The sequence below is a fragment of the Tyto alba genome, unplaced genomic scaffold (genome assembly GCF_018691265.1).
Source record: "Tyto alba isolate M040663 unplaced genomic scaffold, T.alba_DEE_v4.0 Super-Scaffold_7, whole genome shotgun sequence".
In the NCBI taxonomy this organism is placed as follows: Eukaryota; Metazoa; Chordata; class Aves; order Strigiformes; family Tytonidae; genus Tyto; species Tyto alba.
Genome location: NW_024881328.1, coordinates 19282250 through 19306052, shown reverse-complemented (window position 1 = coordinate 19306052; position 23803 = coordinate 19282250). Strand labels below are relative to the sequence as shown.

Below are 23803 nucleotides of genomic sequence, written 5' to 3'. Positions count from 1 at the left end.
TCAGTAAAGTGTGGTGAAGATTAATAAAAAAAAAATATTGTGACATCACAGTACAGTAAAAGGACAGAATATAGACATCCTAAGCGTTTCTAATTAAATAAAAAAAAAAGGGCTTGTCTTCTTAGTCCCATAAGCATGTTATTTGGCATGTCTTGAAACAGCACAAAATGGACCCAGAAGAATCTCAATTTATCAGATTGGCATTGTTCCACTATGAATTTTCAGAAATAAGAAAAAAACTCTTTAATGCCCTAAGAAATACGCTGTAACTGGGACATCTAGCTGGGCCCTGATCCTAGTTCCACAAAATTTGCATCAGCATTAACATTACTGTCTGTGCCGAACAGAGAAAAATAAATGAAGTCACTCAACTCTGCTTTGTCAGTGTTGCATGACTTGAGAACTATTTTAGCAGGGAATGCTGGGGCTTCACAGCAAGGTCATCAGCTAGAATGAATCACCCCAGCTCAACTGAGGATCTGGCATTTAATCTAGAAGACAGAAATGGATTCAAAGACAAGGAGGGAGCTTCCATTTTTACAGCAGATCAAGGGTGATGACACTTTAATGGTTTTTTGAATTATGCAGTAGAGACACAACACCTATTAGCTCTGACAATGTATTGCACTGTAAGTGTTAATTTGCATGTACATGGGTCTGAGTGTCCAACATTTACAAATAGCTTGTGATAAAGCTAAACATGATAAATTGTGAATGAAGCTCAAATACATGAACTAATTCAAAATGGCAATGCATTGTGGTCCTTTCGTGAGAAAGACGTTTTCTCTGTGTAAAGAAAATAGCACTGATAAATATCTGTCGAGATATACAGTTTAAGGGTTTGGTTCGTATGGCAAAGGATTTTTAAAAATTTATTAAAATGCCTTATTCTCTGGTTCTATTAAATTAGGCATTTAAGACATCAAAAATGTAGAACTTAATATTGTATACCGGATAGCAGGTAAAAGAGCCTATGCTCTTTGACTTATTCATGTGCTTTCTTAAGGAATAAGGCTGATGCAGTTGTTTTGCCTACTCACCTGCTCCTTCTTCATCACTTACGCCATTATAACTTTTGAAATCTTCAGACAATTTCAATCAAAACTGATAGGGCGGCCCTAAAAGGTGCATGAAAATCAGTAGCTGAGAAAAGATGAGAAAACTAGTGCTCTGAGAGCCCAGCAAGTGGGGTACAGCCTGGGCCATTTGGCCAGACATCAGCCCACTGGCCAGTCGACACTTGAATTAAATCAGCTCACCCGTATGTACGACCATGCAGAGGGTGCGGGACAGCTGAGGGTATTGCTGTGGGTGATGGAAGGAGTAGTAGGAGTTTGAGACATTGGAAAGACTTGTTAGATATTTCATAAGCTGCAGAACTTGTCTAAAATACAACTGTGTTTGGATTGGAAGGTTGACGTTTCATAGTTGGGAATAGTTTTATTCCCAATTTAGGAAAATTTAGTGGCATTTTAGAATAGAAGCCTGAAGGATGTATCCTTCACCTGTTATTCAGAACTTGCTTAAGATATGCCTAAAGACAGTGCAATGTATCCCTAAAGTCTGTAGAAATACGGTCTCTGTTGGCTAGGCTAATTGAACTTTTAATTTTTGTTTTCATGGTAGGAAAAAAAATGTTTGTTCTGAATTATCCACAAATATTTAAAATTAATGGTTTGAATTCCATCAGGACCAACCACAGCTGGTTGGTCAAGCTGGTAAAAAGACACCCACAAGAATTAATATTCTGCAGCCAAAGTGGGCTGGGCTTGGTGTTTTCCTCATCTGTTTGTGGAGAATGGGAAGCAATAGCAAATACTGTCCTGAAACTGAGATGAGAAAATTGGAAGGGAATGTCCTAATGAAGGAATTGTAGCTGGTCAATATTTTATAGAGGTACAGTTATTCTCTTCCTTGTTCATCTGCTTGTACAGTGAAGACTGTATTGCTAGAGAGACTCCAGGGCAGTTAGGAACTGCATGGGATGGAAGTTTCTGATAAATGATGTATGAATATAAGTTAGTTTCTTACCTACCTCTACCCTGGGATGAACATACTCCTATAATACAGCTAATTTTTGCTGTCAGTGAGAAGACCATTTAAATAAAATGTATATGTATTAAATATACCTATAGAGCTGGACCAACAAGAGGTGACTCACAGGTTTTATGAAGAATGCTGAAAAAAACCCTCAATTGCTGTTAGTATGCAGTCATCTTTATTAGCTGGGCATCTTAGGGTAAAGTAAACCAGAATATTGAAAACTCGGGAAATGTGGTGCTTATGTGGGAAATGATTATCTCAGACTTATCAAAACATGAATAAAAGGTTACTGCTGGCAATCAGTGTACCCAAATTCATGGTGATATGTTTATCTGCAAACGCAGAAACCATTTTCATGAGCAGTCCGACTGCATCTTTTGTTGATGTCCACTGCCAATAGTGGAAGCATTGCCTGGTGCACATGGAACTCCATGGGAGGGGAAGCCCAAATGCAGAAGTATGTTAAATTCCTATATGTAAGTGCCAGTTAAATACTTCAGTTGGACAATCTTAGGATAGTGTATAGCCCTGTAGATTTTACAAAAGTGAATTACACTGACTGCAGCTGTCAGGAGCAGCTGAGCCAGTGCAGTATATGGCTCAGCTGTAAGGATAAACAAGGGCATGCCACATGCAGCAATGTTTCAGTGAAGCATTGTTATGCCAGGAGAGCTACTGTAAAAATACAGAATTGTAGTCACCATGTTGGAATAAATATTTAAGAATTTGCTGAAAGGGTTAATAGCCACTAAATCTATAGAGTCGATTTAATTGATGAAAACAATCAAGTGCTTTTCATCTTGGTGGCCCATTAACAATGGCCGTTTATTTAGCCTTTGTGCTTAAGAGTGTGGCCTACTTCGACCTGAATTGAAGAGTCTTTCATTTGTGTTGCAAAGCAGTCAAGGCCATATGATGGGGCTAAGGGTGGCATTACAACAAGGAGGTTTTGCAAGTAATTGGAACAGTGTGTGTTGGGGGTGAGGGAAAGAGCAAAGAAGTTATTGGTTGAGAGCTTAAACCTAGTTGCATTTCTGTAGCCCTAACACACTGTTTGAGGGTATAAAACAGATCTTTGGTTTGTTAACATTTGTGTGTGAATTAGGATGCAGTACCTGGCTTCTCTGCATCCACAAGTGATGCACTGACACTGCTTCTATTTATTTTAGTCTTTCCATGTGAATCACACTAGGCAGATTCCTAGCAAATGACTGTGGTGCCTTGCATTGCCTACAGACTGACCACACAAGGCAGACAAAGAACAGAAGAGGGTGAATGTTTGACACAGTTTGCAAACTGGGGAAGTAAGGCACAGGGTAATTCAGTGACTTGTTCACCTTCTCGCCCACATTCTGTGGTAGATCTGCTACTGGACAAAGATCTCCCAAGACTCAAGCAAGTATCTTAACCAGAAAAAATAATATAACCTTGTTCAAATATTCCTGACTGTGTCAAAGTAATAACAATTGCAGCATAAACATGTCTGTCTTTCAGTTTAAACCAGTGCAAACACCCCAAGTGGTGCAGAGTACAGCAGGCCGCTTGGTTCCTGGCTTGAGGTGGATTAAATATATTTCCCTCCAACTCTGCACTGCATTTGACTTTTTCTGCCTTAGGGTAGAACTCCTAATGTCTAAATTAATCTGTAAAATTTAAATGGAATTTTTCTTCCAACGTTCTTGGAGTCAGTGGATAACTATTGATGGGGTTTAACTGAGTTGCCTTAAAACTCCTCTGACAGGGCAGCACATGCAGCGCTTCTCAGCAACAGCCCAACTGTGTTTTCATCATATTTTATTCAGTCCTGACCAGTTAGACTGTAACTATGATAAGGAAATAATGTAAAAATATGATAAGGAAATAATGTAAAAAAAAAAAAAAAAAATTGTTCCATCAATAGTCAGTGAAATCTGGCCATGGACAAAATTATGGATTACTGATTTCCCTAAGATTCACAAGGCTGCGGTATCTACATTGGACTGGTGCAGCATATAAGAAGTCAGCTTATAAAAAAACAAAAAAGTATTTTTGTTACTCTGTTGGGTATCTATTATCCTTCAGAACACATTTCAGTGTTTACCTTCCTTCTTAATCCTATACTTTTGGTAGTGCATAAATGAGGGAAATATTTTTAACCTTTTGAGTACTCAGTTATGACAGCAGGAGTTAGTACTGCCAGACAGCATAAGCAGTTTCAATTTAAAAGTGTTTATTTGCCCTTGCTATGAACATAGAATAAGCAATTAAAAACAAACATTACCATCAGTGTGAAAAGTTAAGAAATTAGTCATTTGGTTTAAAGTTTCTTCTGCAATGCCACCCTGTCTGTCTTGCACAACTTACATTCATGTTATTAAGTTGGCTAAATACTCATCATATTAAAAAGATACAAGCAGAGACTGCCCTGAGTGATGCTAAATTAAGATCTTTTTTTGCCTGAGAATTCTTCACTGATCCATTCTTAATAAACACCTTCAATACCACTTTAAAAAATGAAAAAAATTACCGTAACGGAGGTTCATGTAAATGATTACAATAAAATAATTATATTTTCAAACCTCATGTTAATAAAAATTGAGCATCATTTGCAAATTCTCATTAGTCATCAGTGGAAACACTGCACTGTAAAAGTTTGTAGTATTAAGTTGCAGGCTTATTTTTTAAATTCAATGGTAAGTATTAAACTCTTTAAATTTTGAACTTCTGCAATGTCAGCTTTGCTAAATAAATTAGAGCAGATACTCAAATGGAAGAAGATCTTTAATTAGAAAATATTCTGGTTGAAAATGGAACCAAACTGGTTTTGTCCTTACATTATGTGACGCATGTTTGGGGATGAGATTAAGCTTTAGAGCAAGAGACCTCATTTGGGAAAGTTCTAAGTCCCTGCAAGGAGAGACTGGGAAGGAGCTTGGAGATCAGCTTTAGCTGTTGTAATCAAATACTCTCTTAGCCAGATTTCTTCTTTCATCACTTTCAGGAGCCGTTGTGGCAGAGTGCATTGCTGCTCCTCTCGCTGGCAGCCATCAGCCATTCTCAGTAACTTGACACAACTAAGCTGGAGACTGTTGCAGTTGTAAATGCTGGAATGATAAAGGCTGCATTTCCCCTCTCCTCATTTCCTAGAGATTTTTTTCTTCTGGGTGCTTTGCTCCCCATCCGTGACTGCACAACTTGTGACAACCGCAGTAACTGTTTACATGAAGATGGATTCTAGGAAATCATTCTTCTATTTCTAGTTGTCTTCAGTACAATATGTGTTTTCTTTCAGATCTCATTCTTTCCTCAGGAAAATCCCCACAAAATCCATTCATCAGCTACCAGTCTTTATTTCTCCTTCTTGCTTGTTCTGATTTTCTCAGAAGGAAACTAAGTGTACTAGCACCCGTAACTTGTCAGTTTAAGAGAGGCCAGCACCACATTCTTTGTAGCTCAACCAAGAACTTCAGACCACAGTTTGGCAGTTCTTAAAGCAGTCTATAACAGTATCATCACATATCTGGGCTGTAGCAACACATTTCCCCATGAAACTCTGAAACGTCATTTCTACTATCCTCTGACCATGCACTGCCCTGGAGCCATATTACCTTGTGTTCTTCAGATATAATTGCAGCCTGTATGCTTTTTCCACTGTGTAAATGCTAGTACAGTCAACAGAAGGCAGCTGATTTTGGCCATGGCCATTTCAGCTTTTCCAGATGCACATTCTTAACCCCCTCTAATACCTGATAGTTCTGTTCTGCTTCACTTTTCTCTAACTTAAATCTTTGTCCCTCTCACAGAAAGTTACCATCATGGACACAGAAATATTACCAACACATATGCTTTCTGTGTTCATTCTTCTTTTCATAGCTATTCTAGCTGCATGTTAACCAAAAAAAAAATCCCAAAGCCATCCAAATGAAAACCCCCAAACTTAACCAAAACTCAAAAGCTCCCACGCCTTCCTGGAGAAAAAGCTGTCTCCTAAAGATGCAACTAGTCTCTTAATCTGTGTGGACCATAAAGCATATACAAATTTCTTGCCTGGAAAAAACTTGTAAAGCAATCTTAATGGCTAGCCAGGAGAGCTGCAGTGTCATTTGCGTAATTGTCCTCTGCTCAGCTGGAACTTGGAAGAATATCTGCAGTTACCTCTTATTGCTCAGCCTGCACCAGGGATTCATGGCTGTACAAAAGCTGCCTTTGCTATTGCACTGGGATGCTTGTAAACCCTTAAGTTTTTAAAGGTTTCTTTCCACTCTTATCGCATTTCGCTTGGCTGATGTTAATACACTCAGGAGTTTTGGTGGACCTTACATATATGTTTTATTACTAGAACAGTGCTGCGAGACAAAAATGATTGTGCTTAGTGTGACAAAGAAATGGCATCTGCTTCATACTCTGAGGATCAGTTTGTCTTTGGGTAGAAGAGAGACACATTTGTCAGAAGTAAACCCACTGGGCTATGTGGGGTTTTTTACAAATAACAGTGGATTATAGCACGCTGCTGTTCCCTAATTCTAATGTTTCGGAAATTACCTTTCAGAGAGAAAATATTCAAGTGAAAAAAAACTGTAACGACTATCAACTAGAACTGGAATGTTTCCTGTTTGAGAATGAAGTGTACTCAGCACCGCTGGCGAAAGTACAAATTTAAGGATGCACAATGGGCCAGATGGAGAATTTGGTCTGGTTTTGTGGTTGCTGTTCTGTAAACTGATTTTAGCACTGCAGTCCCTTCTGCTCTTAGCAGATAAATGGACCCTCCACCGCCAGGCAGAACCGAAGCCAAATGTAGTTTTCCAAAAATTGTATCCAATTCTCCCCTACAGCCTGCGCCCTGCACCACTGCTCGGCAACGAGATGCACAAAGAGCAAAGGCGATAACAAAGCACAACCCGGCTAATTAGGTCAGAGCCGAGCCGTCTGCGGATGCGACCGCTGCAGCCCTCCTCCTCCTCCTCCGGAACGTGGAAACCCCCCGCTCCCCGCCGGGCACCGCAGTTTTTCCCGGCGCTGAAGCGGCCCCCGGGCCGAGCGGGGCCGTCCGCCGCCGCCGAGCTCCCCCCTGCCCGCGGGGGCTGCCCGGCCGCCTGGCCGGGGCCGGGGCTGGGGCTCGCCCCGAGGGCGCCGAGCGGGGCTAAGCGCCGCCCCTCGCCCCCTCTCCCTTTCCCTCCTCCTTCCCTCCCTCCCTCCTTCCCTCCCTCCCTCCCTCCCTCCGCCAGCCCTGCCCCGCCGCCGCCGCCGCCGCGCCGGGCCCGAGCGCTCCCCGCGCCGCCGCTCCGCCAGCCGGCCCGCCGCCGCCGCTCGGCCCCGGCCGGGCGGGGACTTGGCAGACACTCCCGGGGAGAGAGGGAGAGTGCCTGCCCCCGCTGCCGCCGCTCCGCTGTGGCTTTTGGGTGGAGGAGGAGGAGGAGGAGGAAGGTCTGGGATCGGCCGAGGAGCAGCAGCAGCAGCAGCCGCCGCCGCCGGAGAGGACGAGACAGGAGAGAGAGAGAGACGGAGAGGCGGCTGGAGCCCCCCAAAGTGCCCCCCCGTCCCTGCACTGCAGGCTACATTTCCAGCTTCATGGGCAAAGTGTGGAAACAGCAGATGTACCCCCAGTACACCACCTACTACTACCCCCAGTATCTGCAGGCGAAGGTAGGGTACGGCACGCCGGGCGGCGCGGCGGGGCTGGGGCTGGGGCTGGGGCTGGGGCTGGCCCCGCTGCAGGGCGGCTGGCCGGGACCGGGGCCGGGACCGGGGCCGGGGCCGAGCCCGGACGGAGCTCCGCGACGCGGGGCACGGCCCGGGGGAGGCGGTCAGGTCGCACCGGGGAACGGAGACAGGGAAGAGCCGGCAGCCCCTTCCTGCCGCCCGCCGCCGCCCCGGGAGCCCCCGGGCCGCCCGCGGCCGCCGTGCTCCCCGCCGGGCCCCCACCCCTTTTCCTCGCTCCCGACTGTGCCGTCTCCGACCCGTCTCCCTTCCCTCTCGCCTTCCCCCTCCCGCCGGCGGTTCCTCCTCTTCCCCAGGGCTCTCGGCGTGTCTCCTCCTTCCCAACCCACGTCCTCGGCCACCCCGCTGCACAGCGGAGCTCTGCGGGGCGCCGCTCCCGCCGCCTTCGCCGAGCGCAGGCTCCGCGAACGCGGGGCAAGGACCCCAAACTTCAGCCGCAGGCCCCGTCCCGGGGCTCTCCGCTGCCCGCGGCCGCCCTCCCAGCAGGGCCGGGGGGGCGCTGACATCTCGGGGGGTGGCAGGGCGTGCTTCCTGCTGTGATGGGGGCGGCCGTGATTCCCCTTCAAGCCCGGCACTGAGGAGGCTGCTGGGCTCGGATGGATCCTCATTGTCTGTGGAGTTGGACCTTTGTGAGCTGCCACCTCGCAGTTTACAAACTGGATTAAAAACGCATCCAGGGTCCAGCTCCCGATGGTGAATGTCGTACACGGGTAGCTGTTGTTTGCAGGAAAATTGACGTTAGTAGTTCCTGTGGTGGTGGATCTCCACCTTTTTTTTTTTTTTTTTTTTTTTTTTTTTTTGCCTTTCTCCTTCAAGTCTGTAAGGGCAGCCAGCCCCACTGCTCTAGAAGCATCATGCTGCAAACTGGCAGATGCAGAGGTGGTTGCATCAGCTGTCTGGAACATTTAGCATAAGCCTCTCCAACCACCAGTGTCACTCCTCACAAATCAAAACAGACCCATATGAGGCTTCAATGTGTGAACTTTTTTTAGAGGTTATAATGGTGGTGTGGTTTTTTTTTTTCTTATTTTTCTTTTTTTCTTTTTCTATTGAAGTGTCCTGCCTGTGTGGCAATGACAGGACAAGAATTCCCTTCCCTTCATCTGCACACTTGATAGGCTCTTCTTTTTATTATGTTCTGTGTTACTATATTGTAAAATGTAATTTATACTGCTTGGCTGAAAAATAAATTCCGTTTGACAGTCATGAGACATTTTACAAGTCAGCAATGAGGAGGCTTTGAAATGTGCTTTCACATATACAGAAATTGATAGAAATACGATGAAGGTCTTTAGATGATTTGAAATGACTAGTCTCTTTAAATGTGTAATTGACATCAGGCTAAATAGTACAGTCTGTAGACAGTTAAAGATTATGCTCCAGAGTAATCACTTCAGTACTGTTTAGATATATATTTTTAATGCATTATTTTAAAGAAAGGTAGAGTGCCTAAAGGACGGCCTTTTGCATCACTTAACTGTATGACTATATAAATATTCTAAAATGAAAAAATGCCTTTATTCAGAAATAATAAGTTATGAACCAAGTACATAACATTGATTGTATATAAAGCAATGTCACTTTGCTTTTTGACCTGTAAATAATTGAAGAGGGAGATAAACTGTAATAGCTTACTGTAGTTATTAGAGTATGATCCTAGAAATCCATGATCCTATGAGAAAGCTTGATGGACCATTTTTTGCAACTGTTTCCTGTACAGATAATTTCATATTGATTTGTATTACGGTCAATGACATCTTCAAAACATCTTGCAGTCTTTGCTATAAAATTATACAGCCTGAAATTACATTACTCTGTTTCAGCAGAGAGAACACACAGCCATTTGACCTACACACATGAAATCAAATATCTTGGATCCAGTCAAAGTTTCCTGTTTTCAGAGATCTTGATTTTATAAAAGAAATAAAAGATAGGTGACTCCTTGGTGTAGATAAAAGGACCTGTAACTGTAAGTTCCGATATTCAAGCATGCAGAATTCAGTAACACAAGCCATCTTCTCACTATGGATGTACATGTAGAAAAATTAATTCAGCTCATAATTTTCAGCTGTTCTATTCTTTGGGCCCTGAAACAACCCATTGTCCAGTATATGAACTATTTCAGTAATTCTGGAGAAATCTTTGGTTTTTATTAAAGACAAATTGCAATAGAATTGAATAACCCTTGCTGTATGTATGAAGGGTAATGGTACATGATTACACTGGGGGAGGTAAGAGATTTTGAAACTAGAAGTTTTGCTACCCATCTTATCCTTATTTAAGTAATGATGGAAAAATCTGCTGACTAATAAACTGCAAATTGATAATTAGGAGATTTGCTTCCCATCTTATCCTTATTTAAGTAATGATGGAAAAATCTGCTGACTAATAAACTGCAAATTGATAATTAGGAGATGCCAAGAATTGCTCGAAGAGGATTTTTCTGTAGAAAGCTCAAAAATATTCATGAGAAATTGCACGTATTCCTAATGGTTCTTTAGGTTAAAATGTTGATGTGGTCAACTATTTTAATTGCTACAAAATATGTTATAGATTTTAAAAACAGATTTTGTATTTGTCTGTTATGATCTTCACAATCTTATTCATGAAGTATTCAAGCTGGTTCAGTCATATATTCTGGAAGGAAATATAAACATTTGCTGTGATTCATCACCTCCCTCCCCCTAATTTTAGGGAGCTCAGCTTCAAAACAGATTAGTGAAACCATGGACTTAAATGAAGTGAACAAAATAAACATTGGAAGAAGGTGTACAGCTTTTAATATGAAAGATCATTATGGCAATGAAAATAGTTTGAAATGGTTTCAAGCTGAAGCTTGTAAAACCTTCTGTATTTTCATGACTGCCACAATTTTTACTCTGGCAAATGACATGTTTACACACCTGATAATTTTTGTGTCTTCTAATGAGTGTATGTTTTAGGACAGTCCCTGTATTGCAGCACTGTATGGTGTGTCAAGAGAGCATCAAAAATATTTTCCAAGTTCAATGGATGTGTCTAAAGGTTTAGATACTTCAACAATATTTCTGTAGCATTGCTTTTAAAATTTCAACTCAGTTGTATTTCGTTTCCTTACTTAATATTTTATTTGTAATGAAGAGATTCTGTATTTCAGCATTTTAGAAAAAGATGCTAATTAAGATTCTATGTATTTTACTAATGCTTAAAGTCCTCTCAGACCAGGAATAAAATCTGACTGCTAGGCAAAGTAGTGTAACATTTAACAAAACAGTTAGAGTACACAGAGACGTCTATAAATGTATATATACATCTCTAGGCCACAATCTGTTTGCTTTTGTCAAATAAGAAATTAAAGGGAATATATGTTTTGTTCTCCTTTACCTAAATATCAAATGGAATTCAGGGACATGGCGCACACAGTGATGTACAAATAAATTGTGATAACTAGCTGTATTACTGGTTTTTCCTTGGGCAGTAATGCCCAAGACAATATGACTAATTTTACTGATAGGTTTCTGTATCATAAAGGAAGGTTCTTTGCATAAGAGAGAGTTAGTAGGAAACATCAACATTTCCTATAGATAGCATGGTTTATTTAAAGTGCAAGCATTTAATAGTCATAGATCATATTTATGTGATGCTTGAATTCTGTTTCTTTTGTATGGCATTAGGTAACAACAATCCAGAAGAAATGAGATCTTGTGAATCTTGCTAAATTACCTTAGAGTGGGCTTGTAACTGTATGATTTGCTAGCTGCAGAATTAGTGCCCTGGCAGCTGTGAAAAGAACTAATATTTCTAGAAGTTTGTGTAGGTTTGTAGGCAGGACTGTAGATTGATGTAAACTTCCAGTGAGCAGGCAGATTCTGCCATGTCAAAAACTTATTTTCAGGCTGTTGACAGCAAACTTTAAAATGGGAACATTTAATTTTTATCCAGGACTGTTGACGGCAGAGTAAGTAGGAAATCAGTTAACAGGGAACTTACTGTAGTGTTAAACAAAGCAGATATGAAACTTTCTTATTAGGAGACACTGGATAATCCACAGTTTAGTGGCAGTATATGAAGTTAATAGACTGATGCAGAACGTTCTGGTTTAGATGCTTCTAAAGCAGAAGCGGTAAGACTCTCTAATGGTTGGTGCTAATGAATACCTCTACTTGCCACATTCTGTGCCCAGCACAGGTCTATTGCCCTTTAAAAAGTTTTACTAGCTTATGAGCTGATTTTAATCAGCATAACTGATTACTAATTCTAATCAGTTTAGTTAGATTTATTCCATATGTACTATGACTGAAAAATCTGTACATAGTAAAAAAGAAGTTTACAGAGACACACAGGATGCGTGTTTATGTTTATAAGGTTGGATAGAAATAATTTGCATGCTTCTTATTGTGGGAAGCTATACTCTCCATAATTGTGATCTCTCTGGTTCTTGACTGGGCTTAGAAATCCATTTAAAAAAAAAAAAAAAAAAAAAAAAAAGCACAGGTTAGCTGCAGGCAGACTTTTTGTCTCAGCGGAGTTACCTGATCCTCTTAGCCTTCTCAGCCTCTTGAATGTGCTCTCTCCCATTCTGGCTAGGCTGGGATTTTATTGTGCAACTATCCCAAGAATTCCTTTAAAAAGTATACCACATTGTGGAAGGGAAAGAAGTGTAAAATTCACTAATTTTCAAAAAACTTGAGAGTGCTTATGGTGAGGTGACCCCTCTGGCTCTAGAAAATAATCTCAGGGGATGGAAAATACAGAGAAATGAAGAGTGTTCTCTAGAAAGAACATTTTCTCTACTTCCAAACTTTCTAGTTCAAAACTGGGAGTGCCTGTTTGCATCCAACCATCAGACAGGCCAGTGACTTTTTGTCACTGGTTTCAATGGTTGTTTTATGTAATTGTTCTGGCTACCTTATTTTGTGTGGGGCAATTCTATCCTTGTCCCGGTTATAGCTCTTTTTAACTTTTGATGTTTAGTTCAGGTAGCTTGCTATGAACTAGAAATGTGTCTTTCAGAAAGTATTTCTAGAAATTGTTGCTAGAATAATTGTTGTGTATGCAAAAGTTGAAGCCTTTCTAGAAATGGCTGGAGTGAAAGTCATACAAACCTCTGCAAATGTTTATCCTCCTTGCCTTGAATTACTCCAGTTTTGAATGATACTGTATCAGGGCCTGTTTTGAGAAGTAGTGTCAGATTAGCCCCATGAGCAAATATACATTAGAAGCAGGGTGTAGCCAGATACATTGTTAATAGTAGTGACTTCAGGAAGGTTTAAACATAGAAATTCTATGCTGTAAGCACTGCATTGTTTGGTGGAGTCGAGGAGGACATATGTTAATGTATCATGTATGTTAATGTACATCATTGTAACTATCTAAATAACTCTGATGAAGGTACATAAAATGTAGAAACACTTCACAACATCATCATCTTGAAGACTGGCTTCACTGAAGTCAACAGGTTTTGCCTTTGATTTCAGATGAGCAACATTTTATTTACTAGAAACTTGATTCATGCTTGGGTTATGCTGACCATGCTTAACTTGGAGGTGATTTGCAATGACATGATATTCATAATCTTCACTTCAGAGGAGCAGAAGTTAGGCAGTGCAACATATTGTTTGTGTGATGGGGGCTGGAATCAAGGAGAAGTAGCAATGGCATCCAGAAGATGTGTCATTTTTGTATTTTTTCCAGGGAATTTTTTAAAAAAAAGTTTTTAAAAAGCCATGACTTTCCTCCCTTAATGTAACCTCCTTAGAGAGAGGAATGGTATAAATATACATGCACTAGAGGCTGAATTTGCAAAAGACAAAGTACAAAATATTTCCCCCACATCATTAATGGTAGAAATGACAGATTCTTATTAGCTTTGAGATTTCTAGAAGTTTGAGACAAAACTCATCCCTAGAGTGCACTGTGCTCGGGGCTTAATTTGATACTGCATGATTGGCCTCGTTTAACAAATGTCAGCAGAATCTTGGTCCCTCTCCTTGATTCAGTAGTAACTTTACTGCTGATGTATGAGTTCGATCCTGAGTCTGATAGTCTTATGGGACTGCCTTTTACAGAAAAGTGATAAACCAATATATGACTTGAAAAAGGCATGAAAAATTTATTCAGTGCTGTTTTCCCTTTGTGTTTGATTGTTAACTGCCCCAGGCACTGGGTATATTCCAAAACTGTGTCTATGAAGTTTATATCTAGTAGGTAGGCAACAGCTGTACGAGACTAGAATTACACAATATGTCTGATTTGTACTAGTGTATTTTCTAGCTTTACCTTCAATGCAGGATCCCAAGGCAGTCATGAAAGGTGTGCAATAAGTTTGTGGGGGGAGAAGTTAATTTTCTTTGAATAAAATAGTTAAGTATGTTTTCTTTCACAACTGAACTGTTACTCTTGGTAATGACTGTAGTTTTTCCTCATTAAACTTTTAAACCAGAGTTAAGCATGCTGTTTAGATTCTTAACCTTATTTGTAAAGGGAACCCTATACTTCAGAATACTTTGCTTCTAGTTAGAGCACAAAACTTCAGGTCTCAGTCTCAAGGATGAAATTTCCTGAGAGTAAACTTCTAAACTTCCACTTAGCGTTAAAGGAACAAAGAAAAGATAAGCCAAATTATTGAAATTTGCCAATGGAGAGAAATACAATGTAGTGTAAAGCATTGTTTTCTGAATCTATTTTTCTATGAAACAGTGCCTTTCAGAAACATATCTATTTAGGCTATATATCAAAAAAATACCTCAGACACAATTTTTAAGTTGCTTTAAAGTCCAAGCAGCAGTTTCAGCTGTCAATGTTAATAGTAGATGCAATACTCATACTCAGAAAGGTTATTGATGCTACTAATCCAGTGCTCCTGATGAAGGACACTTGATTGTAATAGCAGTAAAGAAGTTTAAACAAAGGCATAGTAATAAACTGGAAAATATAGCCTGGCACTGTTGCATATTTCATTTTCAGTCTTCCAAGTAGTCATAATCAAGAGCAAATAACAATGGTTTAAAAAACAAATTGTTTTTCATTAAATTATACTTTTGGTTTGAGAAATAGCCCTTTGAAGATACATGCTCACATTTAGCCAAAAATATGCTACAAATTATGTACTCATATTTGTTGAATTGTATAGACTTTCTATGGCCTGTGCAAAGTAGTGTTCACAAATATTTCTATTGGAAAATCACCTGCTTTGTTAAAGAAGTGAAAAATGCTGGAAAAAACATGCTGACAAAAATCTGTTCTGAGTTTAATTCATTTCAGTCAAAACACAGACACACAACAGATTCAGGTCATATTTACTGTGACTAATAGGTGATAATTATTATCTGACTTCATGCATTTTCTTAGTCTTCCTCAGCTGAAAATACCGAGACCTTCATTTAAATGTAATTTAATGAAGTTCTAAGCTGAATTATATTATCTCAGAATGGAGGAAGACAAAATGCTTGGACACGGGTATAATCAGGTATCATGGCTCACTTGTTTCATGGTGGCTTTTGAAGCCACTGTGCTCTGTTCATGGTCTGAGACTGTAAGAATACATTTAGTCTCAGTTGCTCAGACTTGATGAAAACATTTCAAAATATATTTAAGATAAACTTCTGAACTCCCAGTGTATACAGAAGGCCTATGAAAAGTGCCACAGAATCATTCCAGGTAGATAAACAGAGCTTACTGATGCAAAATGCAATTCAAAACATTCAATTTGACTCTTGCACATTGAGAGGAAAGTATTGATCTTCTGTAGAGAGGTAGAGTGAATGGGCTTCCTTTGTGGATTTTACTACAGGTTAAGATCTGAATTCCCTTGCTTGTCTCTTGGCAACACACACTGACACAATTTCTATAGCAGTTTATAGGCTGTGGTAGTATCTGTGACCTCTTCTATCCCTCAGGCCATAGCTACATAATCACTTTAATTTTACATAACTACGCACAGTAGCCAAAAAGGACAGTCTTGGCTTTCCCCATTGCCCGCATCAACTCATTCCTGTCCCTTCCCCTGTGCTGACACTAGCATTCATATGATCTATCAGTAAGCTGAATCAAGAAACCAGGCTGGCTGAAAACTAACGCCCCAAAAACCAACTGTAATACAGTTTTTCAGTGGAGCAACTAATGAGATACTTAAGGAGTATGGGATTTGCATAGCTATGGGTGAAGTTGTCTGTGAGAAAAATACACCCTCTTGGGTCTCACTTTTGTACAAAAAAACGCTGGTGGTTAACTTTTCTAAATAAAAGGCTTTCCATGTCCTTGGCCAAAAGGGCAAAAGATCCAAGCCAAAAGAAGATACAACAGAGCTCTTAGGTTACAAAATCTGTTGATTGCATATGTTTGCAGATAACTGCTAGCATAATTTTTCTATGACTTTAATTTATCTTTTGTTGTTTTAACTTGTGTTAGATGTTGGTACAGTAAGTGTTAAAAAAATCACTTGAGTTTGTCTGTCATTCTTACCACCAATGAGTATGGAAGAAAGCGTGAAATAAGTTGCTGAGAGGGCTTAGGTATGCTATAGGCCTGGGAGGAAAGAAAGAAGCAAATGTAAGTGGGACTTCCAGAGGCCTCTAGCATAGTGTTACATCTAACTTTCCATTTTCAGCACAGTGCAACATTGATATTTTATTTCATTCTGGGGAAAGAGGGGAGAAGGCTGGCACTTCAAATTAGCAGCAGCTGCAGAATTAAGACAAGGGTGTTAGTGACTCATTTGGAAAAGTACTAGCTAAAACATTCTGTCTCCTAGAAAAAACATTTAAGAAGGGTTTATGATATAAACTTTGAATTTCATGAATAGTGCTTGTGATCTTCTGGTTTCCTCCAGGTAGCTTTTCTGATTAGTGACCGTTTGCTTTTGACAACTGCATATTAAAGTGAGGAGAATACATGGAAAATATTTTGGAAGGGGAAACATCTCTGTTAATGGGGTCAAAGACTCCAGAAAGCCTCTTACTTTTTTTGACGCAGTCAGACAAAAATTCGGATTCTTATTGTTCCAAGTAGAAGGTAAAAGTTGTGATACTTAGTTGTTTCTTTGATGAAGCTGAATTATTGACAAAGAGTAGTCAAACTCCAGTTTCCCTGAACATAGGGATCTTGAATAATAGAAGCATTTTCTTTCTTCTCAGTTCCTAATTCCTTTCCCCAATTCACTGTTCTCCCTGTTTAAGCCTTTTACAGGATCATATACTCAGTGCATATGTTTAGGTTGTTCTCTACTTTTTCCATATCTGTATTTGTGTGAGTTTTTTTCCTTCGACTGATGAATATGTATATTTTCCCATTTTATCCCCAAGTCCTACAAACAGCTCTATTAAACTTTAAGAAGAGAAGGCTAAGGGGAGATCTAATTGCTGTCCAGATCTATCAAATGAGAATGAGTAGACAAGGTGGAATCAGACAATTCTTGGAGGTGCATAGGGATAGGATCACAGGATAATTCAGTTTGGAAGGGACTTCACGAGCTCCAAATTTCTGGTAATCCAACTTTCTGCTCAAAGCAGGGTCACCTAGAAGATCAGACCAGGTTGCTCAGGGCCTTATCCTTATCTTGAAAGCCTCCAGGGATGCAGACATACAGCCTCTCTGCACAACCTGTTCTAATGTTGGCTGTCCTATGGGGATTTTTTTTTCCTCATTTCCCGTTTGCACTTCTCTCGTTTCAACTTTTACTCCTTGACTCATCCTCCAACCACACACCACTATAAAAACCTGGCTCCTTCTCCATGATAACCTCGTCAGAGGTTTCAATTCTACAAATGGAAAGCTGCTATTAAGTCCCAGCAAAGCCTTCTCTTCCTGAGACTGAACAAGCCCAGTTCCTTCATCTTTTCACAGGGCATGTGATCCAGCCCCCAGCCATCTTGATGACACTCCACTGAACTTGCTCCAGTTTATCAATGTATTTCTTTTACTGGGGCCCAAAGCTGCATGTAGTATTCTAGATGGGGTCTATCAAGTGGGGGGATAGTCACTTCCCTCACCTGAATGCAGCTCAGGAGGGACACCTTACTGCCAAAGCATGCTCCTGGCTTATGCCTGGCTTGCAGTCTGCCACAAATGCCCAGGCCTGTTCCAGCAGAGCTGCCCCCCAGGCAGTCAGTCCCCAGCCTGCATCATTGCAAGGGACTCTTCCTTCCCAGGTGCAGAACTTTGCACTTTTGTGATATAAAAACATTTAATGCACCAGTCCCAGAAGATACCCTTGTAATGCTTCACTTGGTACTTGCCTCCAGGTAGAATATAAGCCATGAACTGCCATTCTCTGAGCCTGATCATACTGCTAGTTTCATTCCAATCTAGTTGTCCACTCATGCAGACTATAACGTCTTTACCTTGGGTCCATGAATATAGTGGGACACAATGTCCAGGTCCTTGCTAAAATCAATGTGAATAACATTCACTGCTCTCCCTTTGTGTACAGATCTAGTAGTTTTATCATAGGAGGGAATAGGCAAGAGGATGCAACACAATGGACACAAGTTGTGACATGAGAAAATTGTAACTGGATATGAAGAAAATTTTTTTTCATCATAAAGGTAGCCAAGCACCTGAACAGGTGCCAAGAGAGGTTCTGGAATCTGTTGGAGATAATAAAAACTCAACTGGACATGGTCCTGAGCAACCTGATATAGTTGAACCTGCCCTTGGAGGGAAGTTGGACTAGATGACCTGCAGATGTCCTTTCCAAACTAGTATGTGATTCTGGAAGGTAGGCCCTGATAACTATTATCAGCATAAGAGGCTCTAAAGTAACTGTTACTGTTCCTTCTGTGTTTCATCATTGTAAACTGTGATACGGTATTTGGAAAGGAAAAGTATGGGAGGAATTAGCTTTTTCTATTTAACAGAACATGCATTCTACAAATATGCAAATAACATTTCAATAATCTCTTCATCATGCAAATTCCCTTAACCCATTTTAGCAAATATCTTGTTTAAGCTGCTTGAAATTTAAGGTTTTAGGTTTGTCTATTTGTTTTTCTCCTGGCAGAACATTATAGTGCTACAAAGCTATGCTGTAAATTGTGACAGATGTTTATACATTTTCATACCAAACCACTTCTTTAGGCTGAGATTTCTTGTTCCTGCATCAAATCTGAATTTGTTGATAAGTTTTTGTTTTCCACGTGGATTAAAAATTAAATAAAATGATAACCAACCCCAAATTAAATCTTGTTTCTTTGCAAGCAGACATTATTCAGAGGAACAGCAGAGTACCGAGGAAGGCTGTGTTCTGACTTTCTAGTAGAAAAAATGGGAAGAATTAGCATGTTCCTGTTGCTCTTCACTGACAGTTCTGTATCTCAAGTGACTTTTCTTCCAAATTACAGCTGCAAAAGCTATGGATATGTAAAGGGCTTCCAAACCCACCCACCCAGCTTCTTTAGTCCGCTCTGCTTTTATTAGCACTTCCAGTGTCTTTTATATACTCACTCCCCCATATTTTCTAAGGATTTTCAATGGCAGGTGTAATAATAGGAACGTCTCATGATCCTAAACCCTGAATTTAATCTTAAAGATGTTACTTTTACTAGATTTAAAAAAAAAAAAAAAAAAAAAAAAAATCATGGCCATAGCTGTCAGCCAGATTGATTAGAAAAACATGTAAAATGCACCAAGTGTCAGTTCATTTTTACACTGCTAACTAAATAATATGATCGTGGTTGTTCATTAATTCTGAAAATCAGGTTTCTTGTTAGGTGCCGGAATATATATTTAAGGACCTAAACAGGATTCAGTTGGGCCTAAGACAGAATTGATTAAGTTGGCCTTAAAATGACTTCCTCGGCCCAAATGTTGCAGAGACAGCAGCATTATCACTCCAAGTCATTATCACATAAATTACCTAATTGAACACTTCTTTATTTCCTTCTTTATCCTAGAGTGTTTAACTTGATGGTGACTGGGCTATCTGAACATAAATAAAAGTGAAGATTTTTATAAAAATATAGAATTGGGAATAAACTAAAAGATATTTGTGTAATTGGGGATTTTTCTGCTTTTAGGAATTTTAAATGCTATTCTTGGACTCCTATTTAGTTGAGGGCCTGGGACTAGGGAGGACTGTTATCCAGCATCTAACACTTACATGCTAAGTAGCCATGCATCTTTCTGGGAGAAATAGCAAAAAAATGTGGTAAACATGAAAGAAGAATGACAGAAGTTTACTGTGCCATATTGCCCCTAAAAGAGGCAGAAAAGCTACTATGCATATTTTATATCTGCTACTACTTTCCTCCTTTTGAAACTGAAAGGGGAATTCCATGTCAGATGAATAATTGAATAACGAACAAATGAATAATAAATACTTTTTTTTTTCACTCGTATGGAATATAATGGGTCATTTTCCATGCTTATTTACACTATTCAGCTCTGTCAAGGTTAGTATAAATGGCTTCTCTTACACTGATACTTATATGAAGTTTAGAAACACATACATGTTGAATAACAGAACTCCTGGCATTTCTGCAGCAAACCTTTTTAAGAGTAGGGATTTATCTGAGTGTTGTCTTCCAAAATGTATTCTGTTCTTCTCACTGATGGAAAGCATGCTGCATCTCACCCAACAGCTTCTGTCATCCATGGAGGATGCTGCGGATCCCTGCGCTCTGGTGGTGGTTGCTAATACTTGTATATACACAGTTTTAAAACGTGTTGGATGTATAGTTTAGATTTACCTACCATTTTTAAGAAAATACTCACTGTTGATTCAATTTACTTCATTGATGTTATTGTTATTCTTTGGTTCTGGATACTGTAATGTCTGCTCTGCAGGACAGCCTGTGCTTCAAGTAACTTAGATATTGGACAATCTAGTGAAGTATGTATGTATGTATATTATTTATAAAATATTCTGGGTTGCTGTCTGTATAATGAAGGCATTCATGTGTAACATGGGCACTGGTTGTGATTTTTTTTCATAAATTAAGATCTCAGTCCTTCTCTTGACACTGATATTGAGCTCCATGTGTTCTGTAACTTTAATGGCCATAGAATCCAGTCTTTGCAGAAAAATTATGCACCAGAATCTTACTTTTATTTTATCTCAAGAAACAATAAGCATTATAACATTAATTTTCATATTTATTTCATTGCAGCCCCCCATTTTTCAATTTAAATGAGTTGCAAAATCTCCAGACCATACCAGACTATTGTTCATGCCAGCCTATAGCTTTAAAGCAGAATTCAGGAGCCATTTGCTCTGGATCCCTTGGAGACAGCGAAAGGAAGGCTCACTGGTATCAAGGTTTGTATACAAGTCTGAGCAACTCTGGCTTGCCTAATTACTGGAGGATGTCAGGAGGCTGAGCTGGGATTTCTGGGAGTAGAAAGTTGAGAGCCATGTCTGGCAATGACAAATATTTCATAGTTTTAGTGAGAATCTTTTGATAATTGATATTTATAGGCATAGCATCTGGAAAAGAGGAAAGGAAAGCATGGCTCAGGATAGCAATGCGTTAGCAACAGAGAAGTAGTCTGGTTTCTGTAACTTTGTATAACCTCGGCTTCACTGGATCAATAGACACCTTGGGAAGAACTACCTGCCATTAGTCCTTACTCCCACATTGAGACCCGGCACAGCTGGTCTCAGGAGCAATGGGTTTGCACACAAGGGAGTTGGTTCCATGGGGCCGATAAGCTTTGCTTTCTTTGTCCCCCTAGCATTGAGCTTATCTCTGAAAGTAGGTTGAATAGTCTCTTAAAAGCTGGCTATAGACCTCTCTCTTGAGCCTTGTGTTGTTGTTTGAGATAGGAAAAGAGGAAAAGGCAAGTGAAAAATACAAAGGTGGATGAAGGCAGAATATAAGGAAAAACGAATTTTGAAATAGAATTCCTGTAGAGAACAGATAAGGGCAAAGAATAAGAGAGAAAAGAACAGGGAAGAGAAAAAACCCCAGTTCAGTGAGAGGCTGGGGCATGTGTGCCAGAGCATGGCACAAGAAGACACATCCAGCTGCCAGGCCATCCACAGGGAGTTGCATCTCTAACAAAAGGAGATTGAAGGCAGTATTCTGCAAGAACTGGGTTTGGGGACTGTTAAAGGTCAGCAAAAATTAAAGGTTATTTTTACAAAAAACAATGGAGGGTTTTGGGGAACAGACAGGCAAGACCTCTGGGAAAGGTTTTGGTTTATATAGATTGTGAGAGGACAAAAGGTACTCGGGCAAATTTGGCAGTTATCTTTGCTTCTTAACTGGTGCAGCCATGTTTGCCATTTCTTTTTATTTCTTATAGGTTATACATCTGTTTTCTTATTACACTGAAACTAAAGTAAGTGCAAGGACTTGCTGAACACACTCTTAAGTGATGTGGTGATGTTCCTATTCTTTTTGATATGTTATATGTTCAGAAATTCTCTTATTCTGATAGGTCTGGCATGAACCCGAATCCAAGAAAATACACAGTATAGCAAAGACAAAATGGAGTTAGCATCCACTCAGCAGCCAGAATATCACTACAGTGTATCACACACTGCTCCTGGTAAAAGTGGCTAAACAGAAAATAAAATCAGAAGGCATCCATCTCAATATAAAAAAATTAGAAGAGTCTGCATGGAAAATAGAGTTCGGTTGAGATTATATCAGCCAGAGTGAAACTTTGAATTTATAGCAATATATTTTCATGTCTTTAAACTTTACACATACAGATACATGCTTTCTTATATTAAAGTTTTAATCCTTCATTTGTGCTGTTTGTACTGTGCCAAAACACTTATGTGTCCAAGCTTGCTGTTCTGGTCACGTGTCAGTCAGCTCAGAGGCTAAGGCCCATCCCAGCAGGCTGAGCAGATCTGGTGTTCGGGCAGAAATAACACTCCAGCCTCCCTTGGTGAGCAGGGAGATGGGCTTTCTATTTAGATTAAGATCACTTGGAGGGAAAAGCAGGACCAAGAGAAGATTTGAAGCGCTAAAGTCACCACCATAAAATAGCATTTTCAGTTCCTACAACTGAGATGGGATGTTTTGTATATTCATATTTTTTGTGAAGTGGCCAGAATCACCCTCAACTGTGCTGTGGCCTTTGGAGGTGGTAGAGATCATGATGTTACAAAGGGGTAACACGGCTTGTGTTTTTCTGTCACAGCCTACCCCTGTGGAGAAACACAGCACCAAAAAGGGCTTTAGTTTTATGGAGGAGGAATCACAAATAATAAACAGTGATTTTGCACTTTGGGTATGCTATCCTGAAGCCATAACTACATCTGACCAAGAGAAGATCCTTTTTATTTTGTTCACGTTTAGTGTCTGTTTTTTGTAGCTTTTAGTTTTGTTTCTTTTTGTTTTTTAATCATTGGTTGTATTAGTGATGTTAGCTCTCAAAAAATGCTAAAATCTCACGAGTTTTGTGGCATGTAGTTTCATCCTGCATCTCTCCGGTGAGCAGTGATCCTCTGAGAATGGTATTTGGCATCTAGTTTCTTTATTCTGACAGCAGGGATCTTTGAGAGGTAACTGCTGTGCAAGCACTGTGCACAATACTAGCACAGTGAGCACTGGTGGAAGGCCAGGTATAAGGATTTATTAGTTATTCTGAAATAATTATCCCCAAATAATTTCAAGTGAGCAGATCTTTCTTCTTGAATAAGAGTACTATTGTCCAAAACAGCTTAATCCACTTTCAAAGCCAGCTAAACAAGAAAAGGCATTTATTCTGAAATGTGATTGCCTTCTCATGGAATTACTTATAAATGTTGTTTTATTTTAAACTGTTGATCTGATACAATTTTCATGCATACACGGGTCTTCCGTTCCTGCTTCTTTCCAGGATGAAGCATTAAAGACTTGATACTGAAGTAAACACACAGGAGTGTTAGAGAGTAAAAGCGATCAAAGATGCAGAATATTGATGCTAACAAGATTTAGAGCTTGTCTACACTTAAAAATATAATGGACTTTATAAGGAAATACTTTTCTGGAATTATTGAGCATTATAAATTCCCATATCCATATTCCGTATCAGAGGTTATTTTAGAGTAGTTCTGGTAAATTTCCAAATGTAGACAAGACTTAAGCTGACTTGATGTGCTAAACTCATGTCAACTAAACTCTATTAACTGTATTGTCCTCTAATT

The 23803-nt window shown here is 39.9% G+C and overlaps 1 protein-coding gene across 3 annotated transcripts in view; it reads left to right on the top strand.

Moving 5' to 3' along the window:
• The first annotated feature begins 7287 nt into the window (after positions 1-7287).
• The window catches only part of RBMS1 (RNA binding motif single stranded interacting protein 1), a 148251-nt gene continuing 131735 nt past the window's right edge, over positions 7288-23803 (top strand). The window contains exon 1 of one of the 3 annotated variants that reach the window (XM_042783821.1): positions 7288-7668. In XM_042783821.1, the coding sequence (XP_042639755.1) occupies positions 7594-7668 (75 nt within the window). In that variant the 5' untranslated portion in view covers positions 7288-7593. The remainder of the gene's footprint in view (positions 7669-23803) is intronic. The other 2 variants (XM_042783820.1, XM_042783822.1) reach the window with 2 other exon arrangements.